The sequence below is a fragment of the Nelusetta ayraudi genome, unplaced genomic scaffold (assembly GCF_046127955.1).
Source record: "Nelusetta ayraudi isolate G7.1 ecotype Tasmania unplaced genomic scaffold, CSIRO-AGI_Nayr_v1 ptg000096l, whole genome shotgun sequence".
Classification (NCBI taxonomy): Eukaryota; Metazoa; Chordata; class Actinopteri; order Tetraodontiformes; family Monacanthidae; genus Nelusetta; species Nelusetta ayraudi.
Window position 1 is genome coordinate 137,781 of NW_027466146.1, and position 24,676 is coordinate 162,456.

Genomic DNA, 24,676 nt, shown 5'->3' on the forward strand with positions numbered 1-24,676 from the left:
TGTTTAGAACGTTGAAAGACAAAGTTAATATACAGCTATTAAACCGCCCATTTGCTCATGTTCTAAAATCTAGATAGCAGTGCCGAATGTGTACCTTTATGCTTTCTTTTTAACGGCAAACAGCTTTTTTTTTTTTAAACCACTTGTATTTGTCATTTTTCTTTGCAATATACAGCAGGCAACATCTGAATAACAAATAAATTAACATAAAATACAAAGTTATTTACAGACATGTGTGTCAAGAGCCTCTAACCTAGAGCTTAAGTGATCAATGTGGGTTACATTTTTGCAGCCTTAAACTGTTTCATAGTTGTTCTTTCACACTGGTTTGACACTCAGAAATATTTATATCTTACCGCTTTCTATGGAATGCAAAGATAGGTTGAATGCATCTCTAAACTGCTGCGTTGGTGTTTATGACGTGTCCACTGTCATGCTTGCTTTCACATTTAGAATGCTGTGAACACCAATTAGAACATGGCAGTATGTTAGCCTTAGAAAGCAGACCAAAATAAAGATGAGGCCAGACTGCCTCCTCAGAGTAATTTACATCCAAAAGTAAAAGGGAATAAAACATCTACTGTATATATATTTACAATTTCAAGTTTGATAAGCTGTGTTAGGAAGATGAGATGGTGTCGGCGTTCTTCTCCGTGTCACAGTCTTTGTCTGAAGGTGCAGAAGCTGTTGTGTCTCTCAGCGGGTTGGAACCGCTGCCGGCCTGTGCGATGCCTTTGCTGGGGAGGTCTGCCGTCGCCTCGGCTTCAGGCTCTTGCTGTGGAGCCGTGGCTGCAAGTGAGGAAAGGTGAACAAAAATTACAACTCTAAAAATAAGACGTGAGAGGAGACAGGATGAAGGTCCTGCCATTTACAGAAAAAAAAAAAGATATTTGTACAACATAAGCACTTACAGTTCGTACAAACAAAAAACTAAAATTTCTTTGAGGAGCGCAGATAGCAGTGGATATGATTTGTCTATGGGGCGATCACTGTGGATTCGTCGATTAACTGTGAATAATTGTCTGATTGTTTGTTGACCTTCAATGAGGACTACACAATAATCTGAAGATGATATATTTGCATGACTGTATTAAAACGTTGTGCTTTGCAGTTAAAAGAAAAAGATCAAAGACATTCAGCGCTCATTTAAACATGCAAGAACTTCTAACACAGTAAGAGCAAAGATAAAAGACATTCAGCTGAAAGATGATCGATGCTCAACTAAAACAATTCAAATGAATAAAATATGCACAACATTCTCTACTTTTTCTTTTAAAAGTGTGTTATGCTGCTCCAAATTTCTTTAATTTTTTTTTCTTTAAATTTCTTTACCACCAAATTGGCTTTAACAGTATGAAACACCCTAAATTTTAAAAAATTACCATGTTTAATCATTTAAAACAGATCAGTGCAGTGAACGACATTTTTCAAATTTCAGATTGGCCTTTCCTGTGACGCTTTTCTCAAAATCTTGTTTTAAAAATGTTTTAATCATAATCAATGCTTTGAACTTCTCAGGACATCATTGCTAACGATGAGCACCAAAATTTATCTTCATGGTCACAGTCAAGCACAACAATCATGGATCCTGTCTGTTCATCCAGCAATCCCCACAAGTGTCTGCTGTCAGCAGTGCTGCTTGCAGGATGTCACTGCAGACTGTTTGGATAATTCGAGTTTGTGGTGTACAATGTGTCCAGCGCCCGTTTTCTTCATGTCTTTTGTCTGATTGGCTTTCTTTGCGACAGAACAGCAAATAGCAATAACAGCAATAGTGTGCAAATAATACAACATGCTGTAGAGAGAGAGGGGCAGCCGTTACCTGACTGTGTGCACGACTTCATGTGCTCTGGCCAGTGCGCCTGCTGACACGGGTAGTCGCAGTAGCTGGTGTTCCAGCAGCAGTAGAAGATGGCCTCCTTCCTGCAGTTGGCACACCACTGCTTCTTCTTGGTCTCGTCCACGGCCTGCTGCTTCTCCACCTCCACCTGCTTCTTCACCTCCGACACCAGCCTCTCCCTCTCCTGTTCCAGACTCTGCCTCATCTCTGCCATGGTGAGCTCTGCGGGTGCGGTCGACAACACAGCCGTCAAACCACAAAAGGCCCCTGACCGCAAACGGGGCCACTCATGCATGACGGCAGCTCGATGGAATCTCGTTCTCACCGAGGTTGTGCTTCATTTCTGACAGCTCCTGCTGATGAAGCCACTGAAGTTTTTCTATTTCAATCCTCAGCCGCCTGATCTAGAATGGGAACGGAAAAAATTAAGATGTTTGCAGGGCGCATTAAGGCAAACTGGGCCACATGACATTCTTACATCTTACACGGGCTAAGAGCAAACTATTACCTCTGCTATTGTGTTCCCCGAAGTGCTCTTCGAGAGATCGTTATAGATTTCTGTCATTGTACCTTTGATTGCGTCCACAATCTAAAAAAAAAAGAAAGACAATAGAACATCAGTACATTAAAAAAAAAAACACACACAAAAGATGACAAAAGACTAGAACAATCATAATGTGGCAATTATATTCCAGTAAATGATGCAAATGCAAATCCAATGCAACAGTGCAACATTTTCTAACCTTGTTTGTGTACTTAGCAATGTCTGCAGCCACATCGGCTGAGGCAGTGGGAATGTAAAGGTCTGAATCTGCTGGTGAAGATGTCGCGGCCGCACCGACGCCCGAAGCTGCCACAATGGCAACAGAAGCTGGACTGGTGGACACGAGGGTCACGGCCGACGTGGACGTGCCAAGTGGGGCGTCTTTGTGTTGTACTGCGAGAGCACCAAAGAAACAGACATCAGTCAAAGCGCCACTGTCGTCAAGTTTCTAATGGAATTGCACAGAAAGTATTTTCCTCATTCCAGCTTGTAGGTCTTGTTGTGTATTGTACCTTTGGCGGCCTGTCTGGTCTGATAGCGTGTACTCTGTGAGGCCTGCTGTGCTGACGTGGGAGAGGCCGCCGTGGAGCCGCTTCCTGCTGGCTGTGTCTGACCCTGCCTGGGTGACGACGCTCCTGCCTGCGCTGTTGCCGCAGGCTGCTGGTTCTGCTGCTGCTGCTGCCGCTGCACCTTCTGCATGTGCCACTTCTGAGAGGAGGTCTGAAACTTGGCGGTGGGGTTCCACACCACGGCCGTCTGCACCACCGGCACCGTCTCTCTGGGAAGCAGGGGGCGCTGTTTCTTAAGCGCCGGGGTGGCTGATGCTACCGTGGAGGTGGAGGTGGAGGTGGAGGCGGAGGAGGAGGTGGAGCTGGAGGAGGAAGATGGGGGTGTGGCGCTGGCGCTGGACATAGCTGTCAGGCTGATGGTTGCCGGAGAGGGAGTGGTGAAGGAGACCATGGTGACGGGAACGGCCGTGGAGGACTGAGTGGAGGCACTGGAGGGCGTCGAAGGAGCTGTGCTGCTCTGTGACGGGAGCGTCGACGGAGTCGAGACTTTACCTGCAACGGGATGCATCCATGTACCAGACAGGTATGCTATACATTCTCCAGATGTGGTTTCATTCACAATACCAGTTGAAAGTTTGGACCCATCTTCTCATGCAATTCTTTTTTTTTAACTTTACAACCTTCTACACTGCAGATAGATACCGAAGACACAAGATATACTGTAGTCAATGGACAATCCTTCGTACATTTAGTTTGCAGTGAGATGGAAACTTAGCTGCTGTGTCTGCATTTATCTTGCAGGTTCATTTCTTAAGACACAAGCAGTGTAAATAAAAAAAACATCTCACTTTCAGCTTTACCAGCAGACGACTCTTTCACAGTGGTGTGGTCCCTCCGGCCCCTCTTCTTGTCCCTGCCACCTTGTTCCTCCCCGAGATCAATGACCAGCTCTCTCTCAGAGTCAGAGTCCTCCACTGACACAGGCAGCTTTTTATCTTCTTTGACCTGCGACTTCTCTCTGGGAGCCGGTGACGATGGAGAAGCTTTGGTCGCCTCCGAGCTCTCTTTTTCTTGATCTTTTTTTGCTTCTTTAGTTGGGGAATCTGATGGAGCTGCAGCAGCAGCATCATCCGCTGCCGACTCGGGTCCCACAGGCTCCTCAGCTTCCCCATCCTGGCTGGGGGAAGGTTGATCTTTGACCTTTGCTTTAGTTAACTCCTTTTGGACTTCGTCAGTAGGAGCTGCATCGCTGCTGTCCTTGATCTTCTGCTCTTCCTCACTGCCGTACTCACTGTCGCTGGAATCAGACTTGTCAGAGTCTTCTGAGTCACTGTGCTCCTCCCCTTTATAGGCATCAACTGAGATCTCATCGATACCTGCGAAACAAACGGCAGGATGGGTTACAGGTCAAAGAGACAAGCACCAGAGAACTGTCACCTAAACTGTCCATGATAACGCAGCAAATTTAAATTCACACTTTTAAATGTGTTGCATTTATTGTGACCATAACGTCCAACATCTAACTATCCAAATTCTTGACTTTATTATTATTTTTTTTCTACTAACCTAACTGCGCTTTGCAATTCTCAATCGTTTTGTCCAAATTGAGCTGGAAGCGACTTTTGATCTGTCGTTTTGGAGAGGTGAGGACCGGCGGGGCTCCTTGCTTCTGCTGAACTGACTCACTGAGCTCCTTCAGGTCCATCTCTGCTTTGCTCCGATCTGTAAGAACGCCATGACATGTGACTCAGACAAAAGGTCGACAGCATCATCTGTGAGTGAGAAAAGCAACCGTGGGTCCTGTTTGTGTGTGGAGCGGCACGATTACCCAGATTGAGGTTCAGGATGCTGCCTGTCGGTGGAGGCCTCTCCTGCTTAAGACTGCCAGCAGATTGAGAATGGAAAGGTTTTGGGCTGTCCAGGGTGCTGCCAGCAGGTCCGGGCCGAGGATGGGCGGGTGATGCTTTTCAAAGACAGGTGGCCATTAGAAGTCTCTAGTGTACTAGCTACAGTTAGAGAAGCCGGTTAAATACCTGTCGAGTCCATTGAGTCTTCGCCAGTGCTGTAAAGGTTGTTGGGAGCTTTGGTCTGGGCCTTTTCCCCCGTCTCCTGCTCTCCGTCGGAGCCGGTGTGGGCAGAGGAGTTGGTGCTCATGGGCGAGCGAGGCATCTCGCCGAGCGGGAGCCGCCGGCTCGCCGAGCTCCCTCTCATCCCTGTCAGCATGGTCCGAGCCAGCGGGATCTTGGGTGAGGCCGTCATGTCAAAGCTGAGCTTGATCTTCTCCTGCTTGTCGGGTCGGACGGTGGCCGACGCCGGGTTGGAAGGGTCCAGCAGCATCTGGTAGTTGTTGTCAGGTGTGTACGGCGTCCTGAAGGGGGCGTAGTTGAAGACGCCAAACTTCTTCCTCATGTTCTCCACATAGACTTCCATCTCCTGCATGGCGCTGTTGAAGATGCTTTTGGTCTTCTTGACAGAGAATGGAATCTCTTTAGACATGAGGTAGCAATTGTTCAGAGGAACCCATGCCCTGAAGGATGTTTAGAAAAAAAGAATTACAGAAACATTCCTCGTGGCCCAAGTTAGGCTCAAAGGGGAGGGAGATACCTGTCATGTTGACCAAAAAAGCGTGCGTCGACTTGGCCGTCTTTGTCCCGCAGAGCTTTAGCAGGCCAGAATGGAAATCCCTTCAGTTTGGCCCAAACTAGAGGGTGTGGGTTGCTCTGCGCACAGACAGTGAAGCACTTTGCATAAGCGATGGATTGTGAAGCCCATCTGCGTTCAAATTCCGTCAAATTATTCAAACCCGTCTCGTCAGAGAAGAGATTTTCTCCACAGGCTTACACAAGGCTCACAAAACCAGTTGTCTCTCTTCTGGCAAGCGGACAGGTAGCACTCAGGACAAACTTCAATCTCATTCATCTGCAAATCAAAAAGATTACAAAAATGACTCGACGTTTAAAAGCTTCACTCAAGAGTTAAACATTTTCAGAGTAAAAGCACGTACTCAATTGACCGTACCCACCTCGTGCTCACAGATTTTTACTATCACCTTAGCGGTCGCCGTGAGCTTGTGATTACCTGAAAGAAATACTGCTATGTGAATGAAATACACACCAGACAGTTGTGGCATCATTAAACAGTCATTATTCTTCTCGCAGAGGCAGATTTATTGTAATAACAGCAGTATGTAATTGTGTGTTATGCAAACATCTGTTATACATTTGTACACACACATTCTGCAGTCTGCCAATAAAAAAAATATATATATATACATATATATCATAACTCTAACTAACAATAAGTTCATAATTCTAGCATAAAAAATGAATTCCCCTGCTGCCTGATTCTGCCTGCTTGATGGTACATACCTCCATTATATATGATGCAGTTGTGCAAAATCCATTTTGCATCTGCCAAGAAGGCCTCTGTGCAGCCATACATTTTCTTTTTAATATTCTGTGGTGCAGAAAAGAAGGGGCGTGACCACACCATATTTCAAATGCCAAGGAAAAACGAGACGCCCCAGAAAGTACCTTCTCCCAGAAAGTACCTTCTCGAGAGTGCAAAGATCCATCGGGTGAAAAATGTACTCTGCGTAATCAGGATGCTGCTCCAGAGAGACAGGCTTCTGGAAGGGTTCGGTCTACAGAGGACAGAGAGAGAGAGTGAGGGCAGATGAAAGTCTCCACGACATTCACACTCCTCCTCACCCTCTGCCACACGTGAACATGCGACCACCGTGCTACCAAAAAGCCGCTTCAAACCAAAGGGGAGGAAGAACCAGTGGAGGAAGAAATCATGACGGGGACTTGTTAGTGGTGTGATTGATTACCCAATTAAAAGTCTTTCTCTGCGTGGAAGCTGCATGGGGGGAGCGAGATGACAAGCGGGGATGGTCCTGAAAGAGAGCGAGAGGGGCAGCTGTATCCTCACCACCAGCTAGCACGTTTGCCTTCACCGTTTAATCCAGCCGTGAACGGCCGCTTACAGCACAATGCCTAAAACTGTTAGTTCCGTGATTAGAAATCATTTGCACATGCACGCCACACAAAATACCATGCAGGACTGAGATGTGGGATACGTGTGAGCGCTTCTCAACTGTGGCAAACTCGATGATCAGAGAAGACTTTTTTGTTGCATTAGCGGTCCAAAAAAATAAGATTAGGCAGGAAAGAATACATGCTAAGACTCGGGTGAGGTTAGAATGGAAATAAAACGGGGGAAACACGCCATCCTTGGAAACATGATATGATCAGCCCGGTGGCTGCAAATTCCCAAGGTGACACGCAGAGCAGAGTACTTACACCTGGCTGTTTCATCTTTTGAAGGGCAAACTTTAGCAGATAAGACAGCTGGTCTATAGTTAGCATCATCATGGCTTTGCTCTGAGTCTCTATACACTCTGCAACTGTTATTTTCTGAAAGACATCAAGAAGGAAACAGTTCAGCACCATGAATGCAGCGTTCCGCCCGCGCATGCCACTCTAAAACCAAAAGTTTGTCCACAGAAGGCACTGCCGCGCACACTCCCAGGTGAGTACCTCACACTCAGGACAGAACCAGTCACCCTCTGGCTCAGCTGGTAGTTTGAGGCACTTGGCGTGGTACACCCTGGGGCAGAGCTCACAGCAGAGCACCTGGCCCTCGCGGTGGCACAGCCAGCAGTAGAAGTCGTTCCTGCCGTCCTGCGGTACAACATCAACAGGGTCTGTGGTGAGTGCTGGCTGCTTCACATAGTAAAAGGGACCGTGTCTTAGTTCTGACTGGAACGCAGGCAAAGAAACACAAAGGTTGCGGGGAGGTCAAAATCAGGGCCAGAGATCAGAGAAGCAGAGCAGACAAGCAAGAGAACTGCAGTACAAGGCAGGTGCAATGTTTTCAATCAAAAACTGAGAATAAATATTAGGCAAGAGCCAAAACGTGCCAAGTGCTACGTCCTATCTATCATTTGCCTAATGCACATCTGTGAGAGAAAAACATGTATACAAAAATCTTTTTTTTAAAAAACTTACAGAAAACAGCAGCTAAATGAATTATTCTATAGTCTAGAAACTTCTGAGAAGTTAAATGAACTCAGACAAAAAAAAACACACTTGTCATATTGTCAACACTTTGTAGCAACACTACATGTAGATTAAGAGAAGACCTATTTAGAAAAATATGATGGTTCACATTCAGAACAACTTTTATATAACTAAAACATTTTTCCCATTTATAGAAGTGAAATGCCAAAAACTAGCAAACAACTGTTCTTCCAGATTTGATCTTCAACTGAACTGTAAGTGGTCCGTTACCACCGTACATTATTAAAGAAGTTGTAATGGAGCATTTGTCAGCAGGTGTTGACCCTTGCGGCAGGCAGCAGGATTGATCCTGGTTATCTTATTTGTTGCCGTGTTGGCTCGTTACCTGGTCCTTGCTGCTGCCGAGTGCACCCGGCTTCTTCTTCTTTTTAATTTGGCAGGGGGACGTTTCAGCCGACGAGTGGCCATTTGACGAGTGCGACGGACTCGGCATTTTTCTTTTCTGAGCTCCGCCCCGCTCGCTCGGCCCCGAGTCTGAAAGTGCAGGAAAAGGCCAGAGATTACGCAGACGCACTTCCAGAGGGGAAAGATTAATGGCAGAAGTTACAGAGCACATTTATAAATGTAAATGTCATATTCATAACAGTCAGTGTGTTCTTGCCTCTGGACCGTGTGGAGATCTCCATTTCCTCTGTTTGAGTCTGAGCTTTCGCTCCGTCCTCTGCCACACTATGAAAAATTAAAGAGCATCGACAAACATGACATGACAAACGCAACAAATAATTTTGCGTTGCTAAAGAAAAGTAAAGAGGGAGTGTCGAAAAAAACAATAAAAATGTAGAGGTTGATTTAGTGGTTGTATGCATCAATTTGATTTGGAAGTCAGCTGTTAAAAAAGACAGCTTAACAAAAATGTAGCGCATCCAACAAAATTTCCAGAAGAAAAAAATCATTGTGGGTCTTTTAAATTTGGAAAATAATGTCTGGCCTAGGAGACACAGTAGTGCAGTGGTCTGCACTCTCCCCTCACAGCAAGAGGGTCACAGCCTTCTCACACAGAAAGGGCCTGGGGCCTTTCTGGGTGGGTTTTGCATGTTCTCCCTGTGTCTGCGTGGGTTCCCTCCGGGTTCTCCAGCTTCCTCCCACAGTCCAAAGACATGCATGTGAGGTGAATTGTTTGTCTGTCTTAGTCTTTTCTGTGTGGCTCTGCAAAGAACTGCTAGTATAAAACCAACCGTCTGTCTGTGAGGTAGTAAAGCACTTCATGTCTAGACTCAACAGGAAGTGCTGTTTTCCTGACTTGAAGACTCGATAATCCAGCAGCATCCATCAAAACGGTTGAGTCAACCAATGCTCAGTACCGGCAGAACCGTGAAGCTGTGGTGGCTCTCTGTACTCTGTCAAACGTTTGCTTCAACACAGCGAGCACGTCATTATCAATTGTACCAGAACCAGACCAGAAGCCCCAGAGTTACAAATTGGGGAACTGATAAAAAGGTAATTTCAGATGAAATATGGTCACAATTTTACACTGTGAAACCAGAATATTACATAGAATTACGCTTGAAAGCTGCTTCTTAAAAATGGAATGATGCTGACCTTTGACCTTTGTTAACAATTAGTCAAAAGTAAAAAGCAAAGTCTTTTTTTTGGTTGCAGTTAAGTAACCCCCTCACCACCCACTCTCCCTCCAGCATTTCCGTACTGGGCACCAGTGACAGGAAACCCCAGCACATCCTTCCAGTATCACTCATTAAATAGAAGTACCAGAGATCTGATCCGGCTGTTTACGTAAGCAGTTCTAAAATAGTTCCATCATCTACAGGCCCATCCAAGAACCGTCTCTGATGCACTGCTCCACATGGTCCACGCAACCGCTGTGTCTGTGTCACTGAGGGTCAACGTCACGACAATCAACTGGTAACATTAAAAGACCAAGGCCGCTTCCGCCTCTCTTGGCACAAAATACTACATAATTCTGGTTGTGTCTGAGGTGATCACACTGAAATTGGGGTACAACAAATACAAACACACACAGTATTGAAAAAGATTTTACAAATACAATAAAATAACTATATATATATAAAAATAATAATATATAAGAATAATTCTCTGGCAACTGCAGATATTGCAGCCTCAGTGTCCCTCATTGTGTTTCTTGTCCCATTGAGCATTGTGTGATATTGCAAGACATCTAATACAGTGTATAAATATCACAACAATGTGTCATTATAAATATTGTAACATTTATACAGATTAAGCCGAGGCCAGTGGGTGTGCTCAGGTCCACCGGGAATGTTCTGCCAAATGCTGATAAGGAGGAAGTTGCGTGAAACAATTTCCAATAATCCTCCTCTAGGAAGTGCTGCATACAACAAACACAATGCACAGGACCTTCAGAATCAAAACCCTCCAAGTCCAAGAGGTCACATTTTGGTAAAGCACACTGAAGCAATAACTGAAGCAATAACTCCTGGCCTAACAGGACACAGAGGGAAGAATATAACAGTTTGGGAGGGAATATTTCTGTGAAACACGAGCCACATTTCGCAAATATAAACCAACGATTTTCCACTTGGTTTCCTCTCCTGTTCATCACAGCTGCTGCCAATTTTCTCTGACGAGCCGACGCAGCAGATGCGAATAGCCTCCACGCTCCCAATGGCTTCAATCTTTGCCACTTTTCATTTCACCTGCTCTTTGGAAAAGCGCTGCTTGGACGAGACGAAAAACAAAAATAGTGCTTTCATTCTCAAAATGTCCCCGTTCACAGACACCAGGTCCTCCTCAACCTTTTGAAGATGCCGTGACGGAGAGGAAGAGCACAGGAAGCAGTCAGGTGGCCTTCTCATCCAACCTGCATGGACACGCTGCAACAATCATACCCAGCAACGATGGAGCTCAGCTCAGTAAAAACTCAGCAAACAGCACTGGGACAGACAGGCGCCAGAGGACGGAGAAAAGCAAACGCGATGCTGCACATCCTGACAAAGCAACATATGAATATGAGCAATGATCTCACACACGCACACACAACACAGCCCCACTGCAAGCCGCCGAAACCCCCCCTCTTGCACACCCACCACTGACACAACATCCATGCTGCGCCGGAGCAAAACGACAGCGTACCTTTGCCTCTTTTTTTCAAAAAAAGAAAAATCCTGTCCTCACACACAGATTCTTCAGCTCATTCTCTTTCATCTATTTAAATGAGTGCGGCCGCTGAGGGTTGAGGGGACGAGACGGGGTCCAGGTTTCCCAGAAGGCCTTCTCCTCTCCCTGCCGCTCTTCTCCTGCAAAAATTGTCAATCTTTAACCTCGGCTGCGGCGCTGTCGATTGGCTCCGCCGCCACACGGAGGAGCCTGATTGGCCACCGGGCTCGGTGTGCCATACGGGCTTCTCTTCTCCCCTCTCTCCTCCACACTCGCAGTGCTGCAATGCAGAGAGACGACTGCCTCTTCCTGGCTGCTGCTGCCGGTGAACCGAGCCCCCCTTGGCTCGCTGCTCTCAGACCAGACGTCCGCTGCCTCCTCCGCCGCCTTTTGTCGGATGTGCGAGCCGAGGCGCTCTGCACTCAACACACATCAGATTCCCTCCCTCCCCAAGGCTCTGGGCACTGCACGGCGTCCATTTTGCACAAACCCGCTCGTCTCGCTCTCTCTCGCCGTGTCTCTCTCTCTCTCTCTCTTTTCCCTTGTGCGCATTCAGCGCACACACACACACACACACACACACACACACACACACACACACACACACACACACACACACACACACACACACACACACACACACACACACACACACACACACAGCAGGACACAGATCTCCTGTAAAAGGAACCACATGCCTCTGCTCGTGTGTTTTAATGTCGTCGTCGGTGTGCAGCAGAGGCCACGGCACACGGACACAAAGACAGGAGTGAAAAATGTCGCAGGCCTCTCGGCCGGTCGGCTCAGGACAGTCTGCCTCCTCCTCTACCTGCTGAGCTCTGCAGCTGCACGCACCTCCACATACATCCTACTCATTCATTCTTAATCACAAGCCGTGAAATGTCAACACTGTCTCAATACACTGGCCAAATGTGTTGGCTATGCATTCGTCATGATTATCCACTTTGATTAAAACAAATAACAAAAAAAGGATTTACTAAATGTGGCCACGATCTGCTGACTGTGTTGTGTAGATGGGTTTTGTTTTTTGTTTTTTTGCAATGGCCCTAATAGGTTTGAATCTTGAAGAATGCTTATGACAAAGGCAGGTGGGTGCACATCAAGCCAATGTCATTTGAGGCAGGACTTTAAAAACCTTATTAAAGCAGTAATTTAGAGTTACACTAAGAATTCCATTCTAGGCCATTTTCTGAGCTTTTATGTTGCTTAGCTTTTTTTCTACCGCCAACCCTCAGACTATCATTTGGCAAAAAAAATAGCAATCTTATCCCAAACAGTGTGCTTTTTGCAAACACATTCTTTTGGCAAAAAATGGCTTTGCTGGTCCTTCCACGTTTGAAAGGAGATTAAAAGAAGGTGGCTCCACTGGGCCTCAGCTGCTGCCTGAGAGTGGGAGAAACATCAATTTCCTTTGTGACATCACAAAGGGACAATGTATTTGACAATGTAAAGGGAATGTATTTTAGAAAACAGCCTAGGATGGACTTCTCCATTTCCTGGAAGTTGATTGAAATGTGTTGCAGTGATAAAACTCCATAAAATGGAAAATCTAAGGTTTTCCTTTTCGTGCTCTTCAAAACAAGGCTCTAAAATTCTCTACTGGCACCAGCCAAGAATTTTACAGTTTGTACGCGCCTATTAAGACAACCCTGAAGCATCCTTTAGAAAAGACGTTGATGTCAGACACAACCTCCAGATGTATCTACATAATGAAGACCAGTCTGCAGCTTCTCTACTGCACATTTTCAAAAAGGCTTCTGAGCCAAAAATGCTGCACGTGTTGTTTTTAATGGAGATCTTAGCGTGGCAACACCAATGCTCACACCACAGAGGAATGAGAGGATTAGACGCATTACCGAGCACCATTCACAAAAAAAAAACTGCAATAGGGTTGGGGGGGGGGGGGGGGGGGCGGGATTTGCTGTTTTAGTCAATGCAGTCTGATCCTGCACCCTGGTCAAGCAACATAATGTGCAGCCAGGCCACAGTCGCCTGCTCAGAGCTGCTGGAGCAGACGATCATCCATTTATAGCAACACATCTTGCATGACAACGTTGAATTTACTGACTGACATCCACACCATCCTTCTCTACGTTTAGCCATTTGAAGGAAAAAATATATATATTAAAAAAAAAAAACTCACTCATGCACTCAGAAACCCGGCATCACAAACAGAATTCAGCCTGACCTTGTTGCTTGTCCAGCCTCTGTTGGTGAGATGAGCATTTTCTATGCAGAGGAAGTCCTTCCCTTCTCCCTTCTGCTCACTCTCACTCTGTGTGCTTGGGAGTAGAGGGACAGAAAAGGGGGAAGCTCTCTAAAATGGCTGACGCTCGGCAGCGGGGAATAACGCCGGCAGACAGTGCTCACGGTTCAGGCTCCGGCGGTGTCTCCCACCTTGTGATGAATACACCGCCAGCCGCTGCCGTCTGTGCAACGGTTGCTCGTTTAAAGCCGTGGCAAACGCCTTGCTCGTCGTGCTTTTCTTTTTAAACAGAGAGCACGGAGATGAGGTGAGGTGCACTTATGGAAGAAAAAAAAACATAAGAGATTCAGCAGCTGGAAGGCACACTTTGCTTTTCTGTTTGTCATTTAGTCTGGTGATCAATACAACAATAATACCAACAACAACAACAGCAGCAGCAGCAGCAGCAGCAGCAGCAGCCTGTCACCCGCCTCCGTTCTTCGGACTGAGGCCTGAATCACACTTGTTGTGATGTCCCCAGTATCGCCAAGGAATTCCTCCTGGGGACTCACCTTACCTCTGCTTCCTGTCTGTCCTGCCTGGACCTCTCAAAGAGACTAACATCCGGGCCGAGTCCAACGTGAAAAACCCGCAATCCTTGACCCGGCTCGACATAAGGGGAAAAAACAGGTTTTCTCAGTCAGCAGACTATGAATATACCATGACATGACTCTTGGCCTGTGGCCCCCTGCTGTATGAATCCAGACAACCACCCAGTTAGCACAGGCAATGCTCCACACTCACAGTCTGTCAGATTGAAAAAACCCTGTATTATTACCCTGACCCTGATCACACACATGTGGCTGACGCCTTCCTAACAGAGCAGTACATGTGAAAGAATTGAAAATAGGGCTTACCTCTGAGGATGCATGGCTAAAAATATAAAAGTCAGTGTGATATGTCAATGCTTATTAGAAACATGGAGGACGGCCCTGTCAGCCTTCACCCTGCTCACGGCACACTCTCAGCTCGGCGAGCTGGCTGACTCCCATGTAAGCAGCTCCCAGAGTGGCCCGGCATGTCGGAGAGATGTAAGACTGCTGCTGATTGGCTGGGGCACTTCCTGGTTGCTTGTCTTTTGTTGAGCGCAGGCAGGCTGAGGCGCAGTGCTCAGAGTGAGCAGCTCCGGGCCTACAGATTATATTAACATGGCTGTTCAGCCCTTGGAGCTTTACATAAGACTAGAAGTGGCTGCTGTTGTTGCTCAGGGCTTATGGTGTGGCGCCCTAAAGGTGGAAAACCACTGTGAAGACCGTGACTCTTTTCTCAGTGAGAGATCTTAACTAATTAGTTCTTAATTTGATTGTCTTTCTGTCGCAGCAAAAACAATAAAACTAATAATAGTTTACGATTAACAACACTAAACAGGCCATGATTTCCATTTCTTGGCCAGTTTAGGTTTGGAAGACACTGTTTGGAATGGACTAAAGATTTTACTGAGGCTCTTGTACACACAAGACACTGGTTCTGACAACAGACACAAACACTTCAGCAGTGGCTCAGGCCGTTCTCTTCTACCACTGGCCGCGGCCGTCAGCGCTCCTGAATGCACAAACGTTTAAGGACGGATTCCAGAGTGCAGGCTTTTGATAACACAATATTCTTGCAGAAGACTGCCCAAGAATGTGCTAGCTGGCTCACTTCCCCCGTGCACGTTACGTCTTCAGTCAAGCAGTCTTGTGCAAGACAGAGGACAGGCGAGACACCAATAGCACAATTGCGCTTATGAGTCTGATGAATTCATAAAGGCTCCTCCTTCTTCGGTGTTACAGCGATACTGTGATCACAGAGGTCATTTGGTTACATGTGGTTTTTGTTTTAGCACATGCCTTCGAGCAACTTTGTTTGTACTCACTGCTGCACAATAGTAAGCGCAGCAGTGTGTGCAGTGTTTGTTTTATGATTGACTTTGGTCTGGATAGTCTGGCAAACATGATAAAACTTTGGTTTTATTGGTAGTCCCTGTTAACACTTGTCTTTTAACTGGTGAAATGACTATACTGGCAAAATATGGAACTTTCCACTCTGTGTAAGTGTATCTCTGGAGGTGCACAGCCCATACTTGCTGAAAAGTTTGGAGTACACATACACACACACACACACACACACACACACACACACACACACACACACACCTGTAATGGCTGCGATGTCCTCCCTAACAACAACTGTGACCATCAAAGTTAGGTCCTGCAGAAGTGTCTCTCACCTTCTTCCTCGGAACCTGGAGTGTCAACAGAGACGAATGTGGTGTCATAGGTACTTTTTTTTGTTTAAACAATGGCTGACAATGTTATAAATAGATTGTACCGAAGCATCTATTGTGAGAACTCACCTTGTGCTTTTGGTGGAAGACTTCTACTAAGATGAAATGTTAGTAGTAGGGATAACAGATGTTTTTAGACAATTAGGACGTCCCGGCTTGTACAACACTGCAACCTGCTTGTGACAAAGAATCAAATATAAATATATTTGAGTGCTGCTTTCTGGAAACAGTAAAATGTGTAAAGTCAATAACTTGATATATTAAAGAATTGTATTACGAAATGACTTTGTTATAATAATTATTATACTATTACATTTGTCCTTTCTATCAACATCAATGCAAATAAACACGACAGCAACCACTTTTAGATATACCACTTTAAATGTTGTGCCACAATTCACGAAGTAATATAAATTAACCTCACAATGGGTAGTGAGGCCAGTATGACATTAAAGTCTGTTCTGTTCTACCCTGATATAAACGCCACTAAACCAGTCTAAACTGGTTTCCAAAGTGGGCCCAGTGAAGACGTTAACTTTGCCAAGCCAACTGAAGACAAGGACTAAGTGTAAATGGCAGAAGGCAGCCTTCAAGCTAATGTTGGCTTTTGTGTTAGAATGGCGAGCTAGCATACCGAGTAGTTAGCTTCCACTTGAACTGAATGACTTTGCATCAAATAAGGTTTATTTTTTATTTTATTTTTTTGGAGTACGGCCTTTAGCTAAACACATTAAACATTCTTGCTTTACACCCAATCAAAAATATATGACATTAAATCGTTAATTGTATATTTAGCTACTATCAGTTCTCACTGATCCTTGACAGAAAATATTGACGCACGAAGGTTCGTTTGTAGCGCGTCACTGGTAATAACCAATCAAGTCCGCAAGATGGCGCGCAAGATAAATGTTTAGTACCAAGGCAAGTCCTTAACAAACAAACCTGTCGTCCAATTTACCACACATATTGCAGTTTTCCTATATAAACGTTCTAACTAACCCTCAGTCCTTCAGTCACGTTCTATATTTTATTTGTGCAAATGATACGGAATTCTCCATGGTGTCCTTTCATGTCTCTCCACTGTCATGTTTCTGAATGTTACACAAAAGAATTTAGGAAAAAGTAATATTAGGAAAGGTTTGCTGGATTGGTGACTTGTAATTGTTTATCAATGAAAATGTTTTTGTGGTCATTTAAGACATTTAGTAAAAGAAAGATAATTTTCTATAATTCTGCAAATGTTAAAGATTGACCAATAAAATGACGAAGAAAATGTTATCACTATGTAGACAAATAACGATTTCAATATGTTTGTAGAACTCAAAAAATAAATGCAGTTGTTTGGAAATAGAAGATCACTGAAAATGAGTGCGTGCCGAGGCGTTCTGCCCAATTGCATTTGCATTGTTCTGAATTTGGGGATGGGGGTGGAGAAAAGAAAGGCATGCTGTTTGCCATTTGCAGGTAAACCCATCTGAATACATTAATGACTGTGGGCTATCTCCTGTCCTTTCAAACTGTTATCTCCTGTCCTTTCAAAGTGGAGAGGCTGCATATAGCGAGGGGGATGGGATAAAGTGTCTCACACTCACTGAGGGGGGAGGTCAGTTTGCCATGTTTTGTGGGGGAGGGGGCACAAACAGAGGGCCTCTCTTAGGTCTCCATGGAATGTAATCGAGGCTGTGTCACTCACACACACACAAACCAAGTTCCTTTTTTAAACTTTGGCCAAATCCATCATGACGCAAACCATTTTGAAGGTGTCAAAAAATAGCTGCTAGAATTGCCCGAAAAATGCAGCATTTACCAGCTGTGTGACACAACGGCACCACAAATCTGCTGAGTCTCAGTAAACTTGTGGATTTTGTAGCATAACAAAAATGTTGTGACAGTGATAGCGAGTGCAACAGCCACCTCAGCACTTTGGTTTTAACACACACCTTTCAAAGATTTGATGGAAAATGCACAGTGAACATTAGTCATTCAACGAAGACGACCACCTATCAGTCTGTAGTACACCTCTCTTCCCTCTCCTTAACGCTTTCCTGCACTAAAGTGCAGAGACTAAAATTCAAAACCAGTCTATCCGGGCTCACCATGGAGACAGTTTTCCTCTATCCTCATTGGACCACAGAGCCTCTTTACTCACTCTAGAATACAACACTTATCAGGTAATCTGTAATTGTTGTACAATTAAGCTATAGTGGTTTTAAGCAGAGGGTTGCCTAAAAACCACTTCAAATATATCATTTGTTAGTATGTCTTCTATTACACATGTACTCCGTCAGTTTATTTCCCTATGAAACAGTGCTAATATTATATGTGCTTTCCCTCAAGACAATGTTATATGTTATTTGTTTTTTAATAATCACACGCTTGTTCATTTATCTTGAAAGTCCTAATTTTCTATGCACGCATATAATATTGTTCTAATAACCGTAATCTATGATAATTTTTAATTCAACTCCGAAGCGCTCCTTTTCTGCCAGCCTATAAATACATTTCTTAATCTCTCCCCTAATAATATCCGTGACTGCTGGTCGTATCGCCTACGGGTATCTGGCGTACGTGTAGTTCACTCGCGCGGACCACTCGCACGTTTCGAAGCGCCAGGGGGAGCACGCTCGACTACAATACCCACAGTGCACCGCGCGCGGCTGGGCAAGCTGGCTCCCTCCGCTCTGGGAGTGTTTCGCATTTAAACAAACACGGTCGTGCCGAAGATGGCGGAGAGTTTGTAGGGACGCGAAAAAGAAACTGCTCCGCTCAATGAAACCGTCGATGCCGGTGAGTGTTTCCGACCCAGTTCGACCGCTTGACTGTTGCTAAGTTCCTAACCGGCCGCTGCGTGCGCGTATTTGAACACGCAAATTTGTCACGGAGGCAGTTCGGCGGACGCTCCGCCGCCGAGCAGGCTGCGGTTTCAAGCTACCGCGGTACAATGAACCACCTTAGCGGCTGCCTATTTGTTATGGGACGCTCGATATGATATTATTGGTCGCCAGAAACGGCAAACGGGACAACGGCGGCGGCGGTGGCCGCCGTGCACTGCTAGTTATTGTGCCGGCCGAACAGGTCGAACAGTGTTTGCCGCTGTTCCCATTATCCGCTAGCAGCAAAGTTTACGAGATAGAGGCTTTTCTGGGTCGCTTGGATGCAAATAGCCTAGCTGATCACAATTAACGCTGGTCCTGGGCGAATTTTGCGTGACAGTAGAGCTCATCTTTCTCTGTGTCCCTGCACTATTCGTAGTAATGAATCGAGTGTTTTTTTCCCCCCTCTCCCCTTCTTTCTAGAATTTGTCTCTGAACAGTGTGGCTCTCACAGTTTCGGTAGAAAAACGGGGCTGCATGAAGCGTCCCAGCTCTCCTCAGTTACACAACAGTTGTTGTCCTTAGGTGGCATACAATGGAAAAAACAAACTTGGGATCTGTTTTGTGGTGCTTGTTTAAGGCTCTTGTTGTAAGTTCAAACGCATGCATAAACAGTGTAGTAAAGTTAGTTGTTGTTTTTTGTTTGAAATCGAAGGTCGTACTTTTATTTTGACACAGGAAATGCGAAACCTTCTGAGAAAAGGCACCTCCTGAATGTAGGTTGAGATGTGACCGACTGTTTTGCATTTCTTCCTTTGGTTGTTGGATGAATCTAGCTGGAGGTCCATCTTGTCCCCATGCCCTCCCGTGCTGTTGTACCCAAACAGCATTTATTAATTAATTATTCATTAATTAATTACTTTTTTTTGTATTATTGTAATGACTTCAGTGATTCCATTTTAATGTTGTTATTTGTGATGCTGGAAGCCTCAAAAGACCCACAACACTGGGATAAACATTGAGCTGCTGCTGCTGCGGCTGCTGTTCCATATTGAGCTGTATGAGGGGTGATGGATGTGTTTCTGTGCAGGAGGGGAGGACGATGACTTCAGGGTTCAGCCAAAGTCCAGGTTCACTCTCTTCCTCGCTCGCCCCCCTACTCTCTCTCTCTCGCTCTCTCTCCCTCTCCCTCTCTCTCGGTTTTCCACAAGGTGCTGGGAACGTTCTCTCGGTTCCTGCAAAGGTGTTAGAAGGACATTCCTGGAGCGTGTGCTCATTTGTAGGCAGACAATGGAGAGGTACGTTAGTCATACCACCGCACTGAGCTCGAAGGTGCACTGTTGGGGTTTCAGTGCGAGGTGTCATCCCTGACAACACCGGCAGATGTTTACAGCCGACTGTTTATGGCCAATGCGACAGTTTCAGGAGGGAGGAAAAAAATCGGACTCGCCACTTTGGTCGTATTCCTGCATGGACCGTGTCCCGGTTCTTTCTCCCTATGATATCATGTCCACTCATGGATGAAGTGCAAATCTGAACAATGTGACCATTTAAATATTGTGGTTGGCAGTGATGAATAAATAAATAAATGGGACCGGAGCTGACTGCGGGCTTCTGCCATCAGATGAGCGAGCTAACTGGCCTTTATTTGGGGTCTGATGGAATGCCATTACTCAAGGCCACATATGCAGAGTTTTTTTTCCCCTTCTTCTTCGCTTTCTTTTTCGATCGAACGAGCAGTGTGTCAGTGTGGGAACCTGGCCAATGAGCTCCGTTTGCTCATATTCTTGGCAAACGGAGCCCCCTGTTCCCTATTCTCTGTCCCTTTATCCGCCACTTTCTTTCTCCCTTGCACAGGCTGTCAGGCTGCGTTAACAATGAATCAATCTTTTTTTTTTCGGAGGGAGGGTGATTGTTTGACTGCAGATGGGGCGAAGAAGTGACTGGGATCCATGGCTTTCACTCTTTGTCTATCGACCCCCATGCTCTCAATAATTCATTAACTTATCAGTTTTTCTCGTGGGATCAGCAGAGGGCTCGGCTCGGTGCAGCCACCAATTCCGCTCCAACATCAGATCACCTGATTGATAATTGAGTGAGCTGTCGTGCATAGGGTGCTGGCAATGTTTAATTAAATATAGAATTAAAAAAAAAAAAAATTAAATCAGTATTTTCTTGGACTCGTTTTGAAAAGATTATAGAACACAAGAGTTTATCGGAGATGTTTAATAAAAGCCAATATAATGATATTAAGGTTTTTTATATTTGCGGAGATTCTTGTATGACTAGTTAGCTTAACACTCTTTACATCTCCAAGAAGCAGATTTAGCCTTCTGTTTATAGCCCGCTGCTAAATCTCTGCCTTTTAGCTTCCTGCTTAAAATCGATGACTTGTTGGAAGTCCCGTTTTCATCCTTTGGGCATGGAAAGACCAAGGTGGTGTCAGTGAGCGTAGCCATTGCCCGGCTTCTTGACTCAGGGGGGTATTGTGCCCTTTGTGGCATCACAAGGAGGTGATTCCAAAAAGTGTGTGGCAAAACACCCAGCAAGTCAAAGATGGACTTTTTGGGGGTTCGCCAACACAACAAGAGACACACGATGAGTAAATATTAGCAAGGTTGAGACTTGCGTTAAATTGGGAGCTTTTTTCAATGTGGGATTTCTGTTGTTTTGTGTTGTGTTGTGTATCTACTGGCTCCTCTGACAGCTTCCTCCTATCTTGTCTTTGTTGAGCTGCATTTTTGCATCAGCAATGTCTGAATAGATGGAATTCTTCTTGCTCTCTCTCTGGAGAGAGAGAGAGAGAGAGAGAGAGAGAGAGAGAGAGAGAGAGAGAGAGAGAGAGAGAGAGAGAGAGAGAGAGAGAGAGAGAGAGAGAGAGAGAGAGAGAGAGAGAGAGAGAGAGAGAGAGAGAGAGAGAGAGAGAGAGAGAGAGAGAGAGAGAGAGAGAGAGAGAGAGAGAGAGACTGTTTTGACTTTACGTTCGATGCCCGTGTGTCTGACTGGTTCGCCGCCGCTTGTTGCTCCTCCGGCAACTCGGCCGTAGTTTGGACCTGCATGCGACTTGTCATTGGACGGCAGCCTCATCACAATTAATGTTTAAAAATACACAAGTTTCCAGTGTTGAGTTGGAGTAATATGAAAACATCCTGCTCCGTCCCCGCGGCGGCTCGTGCACAGATCGTCACAGAAATGTATTGGCTGTTTGCTAACACGCACATACCAAACACTGGCGTGGTGGTGGCACTCACACTCAACAGGTTGGTTTAGTTCACTTTTTTTTTTCCTGCTTACCTGCTAAATATAGAGAACTCTGCCCGACAAGACGGTCTTGTTTCCACTGCTAAAATATTTAAAGCAACTTCGCCCGAGTGAGTGAGTGAGTGAGTGAGCGAGCGAGTGAGAATGTGATGCGACGAAGCTGCTGAAACCAGATTTCTTTAATTCGCCGTTTGAGATTCAGTCAGGCGGGCCCGCTCGCAAACTCTGCAACTGGAGGCACGTCCCCATTCATCTGCTGTGGCTGCGAGGCCTTGCCCGAGCGTCGAGGCTCGCTCTGCCATATGTGCGCCGCCGCCACGGCGCTCACGTCTCCGCGGCTAACAAGCAGCCTGAAGCAATCATTGCACCCAAATCCAGTTTATTACCAGTGAGGATTTGGAGCAGTTCTCCCTCGGCAGAGCCCGTTGATTGGACAAAGGCAGCGGTTTATTGGGGAAGGGGGGGGGGTGCCAAGAGTTTAGACCCCCTCCCCTCCCCGCCCTCCCCCTTGCCCTTCCTCTTTAACTTCAACTCGCCATTTAACTTTCGCTCCCCCAGCACAAGAATGCTCGTAAAAGGAGCGGGTTCACCTGAACAAGCCAGTGGGAGGGTTGAGCTCCCCGGACTCAGTTTTGTTACCATTGTAAAATGTTAGCAGGACCTTGTTTGTGTTTTGTTTAGGGCCCCTGCTTTTATAGAAAAAAAAATAATGCTGAGGGGGAGGGGAAGGTTTGGTTGGGGGGGGGGGCGCTGAGACGGCAATGGTGGTGAAAAAAAAAAAGTTTGGTTCGTGTGATAACTGCTACCAGATGCTCTTGTTCTGTTATTCAGCGTAAAGAGACAGAGGAAGAAGAGGTGGTGAAAAAGAAGGAGAAGTGACAGACTGTAATTTGTGCCTGAACTCCTCAACTGCCTGCGTGGACGCGTTCCACGTCGCCTGGCTTTGATCGTCGCTGCTGACAATTTTTCTTGCCTTTTTTTTTCCCCCTCAAAGCTCACCTTTTCTCTGGCCCTCGGCTCCACGTCCCGTATAATTCAGACGTGCCCCGGTGATCGCTGGCGCCTGTTTCCTTTGTTTACTCGCGGCCTCCAGTTTCTCCCCGCGCGAGCGTCTCCGAGCTCTGACGTCGGACTCGCAGTCGTCCCACTGGGTTTCTGAGTCCGACTGGGTGTGTCAGGAAAAGGCGGCCGGAGCTGTTAAGTCGTGTGCGCGTGTGCCTGTGTGTGACCGACGTGCAATTAGGAACTGCAAAGGCCTCCAGTGTCTCCACTTTTTATAGTTCACCTGAACTTTATAAAGGGGGGAAATTAGCGCGCAAGTCGTAGCAACAAGTGAGCAGACGTTTGCTCACTTGAAGCTGTGTGTGTGTGTGTGTGTGTGTGTGTGTGTGTGTGTGTGTGTGTGTGTGTGTGTGTGTGTGTGTGTGTGTGTGTGTGTGTGTGTGTGTGTGTGTGTGTGTGTGTGTGTGTGTGTGTGTGTGTTTTTTTCCTCATTTTTTTTACTTGACTAAAGTTGAAAAAAAAAAAAGAAAAATGCTGTAAATGACAGACTTCCATGGTGGCACTTAAGGCTCCAGAAATACGAGTTAAATACAGCGTGCTGACAATACTTCATAATTGGACGTATTTTTTGCTTTTCTTAATTGGTGAGATGCTCCTCTGGTCGCCCCTCCCTCCCTGTCTCTCTGTCTCTCTGTCTCTCTCTCTCTCTCTCACTCTCACTCTCTCTCTCTCTCTCTCTCCCGCCCTCGCTTGTCGTCACTCAGCGCGAAGACGGTTTTTTTCCCTCGACCGATAATCGAACTGATGATCTCCTCGGTTTTGTTTTCATGCCCGGAACATCTGAGGCGACCGACACATAATTGTTGTTTACAAGCGTCTTGCACAAAACTGGGGAATGAGTTTGCTTCAGTGTTGAGTAAAAAACAAAGCAAAACAAAGCAAAACACAACACAACACTGCTTTTGCACCAAATTCAATGGACCCAGTGAAGACTGGAGGGAAGAGCGGCGCTGAAGGTTCCTCCGTTCCTCTGTTGCACCGTCCTGGCTTGAAATCTTTGGCATTTGACAGTTTAACTGGAGGGAAAACCACTCTGCTCTGGTTTCATCGTGAGTAATTATTTAGACCCAATCAGGTTTGTGCTTTGAAAGTAGGGAATTTCTTCTGGGTAGAGTTTTGGTCCATGTGAGCAGGCAGATGGACTTCCCTCACACAGCCACTGCTCCTCGTCCACCGTCCCTGCAGTGACAAGCAGCAGTGTGACGGGCAAACCAGGCCTGAGGTTTTAATGCTGATGCTACTAAAAAATAAAAGCACAGTTTTTTTTTAGTGCTGCAACATTGTAGTCTCCCAGTTTGGGATCAATAAAGTCTGTCTGTCTGTTTATGACAAACAAAATTCAACTAAACGTTCGCGGCTCGCGATCCCTTTGCGTTCACGGTTGAGTTTTGCAGCCTCCCTCAGCTCGGCCAACCTTTGACTTGTGAGGCTGCGTGCGCCCTCCGTGCACGTGGAAGAGCAGCTTTGGCAGGTGTGTGTGTGTGTGTGTGTGTGTGTGTGTGTGTGTGTGTGTGTGTGTGTGTGTGTGTGTGTGTGTGTGTGTGTGTGTGCGCGCGCTGGCTCTCCGCTGCCCTCCATCTCCCTCTCTCTCTCTCTCGCTCTCGCACAGCCAGGGACTTGATTAGCGGTGCAGGCTTAATCACTCACCAGATGGTAACAGAGTGCAGTGTCACCAAGACAAAAACACACCCGCCCGCCGGTGGATTAAGGCCTGACACGTGTGTGCGGCTCCCCATGTCCAGTCGGACGATGGCGTTGACTTGGCCGTGCGACTCGGCCCCAGCCCCCCGCACCCTCTCCCCCTCCGTACACAAACCCCTGTTCGTCGTTGAACCCCTGGTCCTCGTGACCCCTGTGTCCCGCCTGTCCTCATAAGTCACCCAAACACAATTTTAATAGTGTTATCCTAAAAAGTGAGCGACATGTGGCGCGCAGGCA

General features: G+C 46.1%; 2 protein-coding genes and 1 long non-coding RNA gene across 13 annotated transcripts in view; 1 reads left to right on the forward strand and 2 right to left on the reverse strand.

The window, feature by feature from the left end:
• Window positions 1–82: 82 nt before the first annotated feature.
• zmynd8 (zinc finger, MYND-type containing 8) lies at window positions 83–8,447 on the reverse strand. Of its 6 annotated transcripts, none has more exons than XM_076047930.1 (19): window positions 8,303–8,447; window positions 7,435–7,578; window positions 7,198–7,311; window positions 6,726–6,791; window positions 6,444–6,536; window positions 6,262–6,349; window positions 5,916–5,971; window positions 5,735–5,812; window positions 5,498–5,613; window positions 4,927–5,420; window positions 4,722–4,856; window positions 4,460–4,615; window positions 3,742–4,269; window positions 2,897–3,445; window positions 2,584–2,777; window positions 2,349–2,429; window positions 2,166–2,244; window positions 1,823–2,062; window positions 83–789 (listed from the first exon to the last, which is right to left on the reverse strand). In XM_076047930.1, exons 1-19 carry the CDS (start codon window positions 8,408–8,410, stop codon window positions 620–622), a joined length of 3,489 nt encoding a protein of 1,162 aa, XP_075904045.1. In that variant the 5' UTR covers window positions 8,411–8,447; the 3' UTR covers window positions 83–619. The 6 variants fall into 6 exon arrangements, with proteins under 6 accessions (XP_075904045.1, XP_075904043.1, XP_075904048.1 ...); XM_076047928.1 differs by having other exon boundaries at window positions 7,435–7,656; XM_076047933.1 differs by lacking the exon at window positions 6,726–6,791.
• Window positions 8,448–13,319: 4,872 nt separating this feature from the next.
• Window positions 13,320–17,031, reverse strand: LOC142902662 (uncharacterized). Of its 5 annotated transcripts, none has more exons than XR_012929127.1 (5): window positions 15,916–17,031; window positions 15,672–15,775; window positions 15,472–15,560; window positions 13,849–14,562; window positions 13,320–13,614 (listed from the first exon to the last, which is right to left on the reverse strand). It is a non-coding gene; the product is annotated as an uncharacterized LOC142902662 (long non-coding RNA). The 5 variants fall into 5 exon arrangements; XR_012929128.1 differs by having other exon boundaries at window positions 16,027–17,030; XR_012929126.1 differs by having other exon boundaries at window positions 13,355–13,373; window positions 13,489–13,614; window positions 15,672–17,030.
• A 1,203-nt stretch (window positions 17,032–18,234) lies between these two features.
• LOC142902682 (nuclear receptor coactivator 3-like) overlaps window positions 18,235–24,676 on the forward strand; it is a 29,480-nt gene continuing 23,038 nt past the window's right edge. The window contains exon 1 of one of the 2 annotated variants that reach the window (XM_076047970.1): window positions 18,235–18,389. The gene's annotated coding sequence lies outside the window, so the exon portion shown is untranslated. The remainder of the gene's footprint in view (window positions 18,390–24,676) is intronic. The other variant, XM_076047971.1, reaches the window with a different exon arrangement.

Excerpts from the sequence above, each read along its gene's own strand:
- zmynd8 (XM_076047928.1), bottom strand. The coding sequence starts at position 8,410 with ATGCCGAGTCCGTCGCACTCGTCAAATGGCCACTCGTCGGCTGAAACG. Across the intron at positions 6,350-6,443 it reads ATCTTTGCACTCTCGAGAAG|AATATTAAAAAGAAAATGTA; the intron begins GTACTTTCTGGG and ends TCTGCACCACAG. Across the intron at positions 2,778-2,896 it reads GACCAGACAGGCCGCCAAAG|TACAACACAAAGACGCCCCA; the intron begins GTACAATACACA and ends GTGCTCTCGCAG.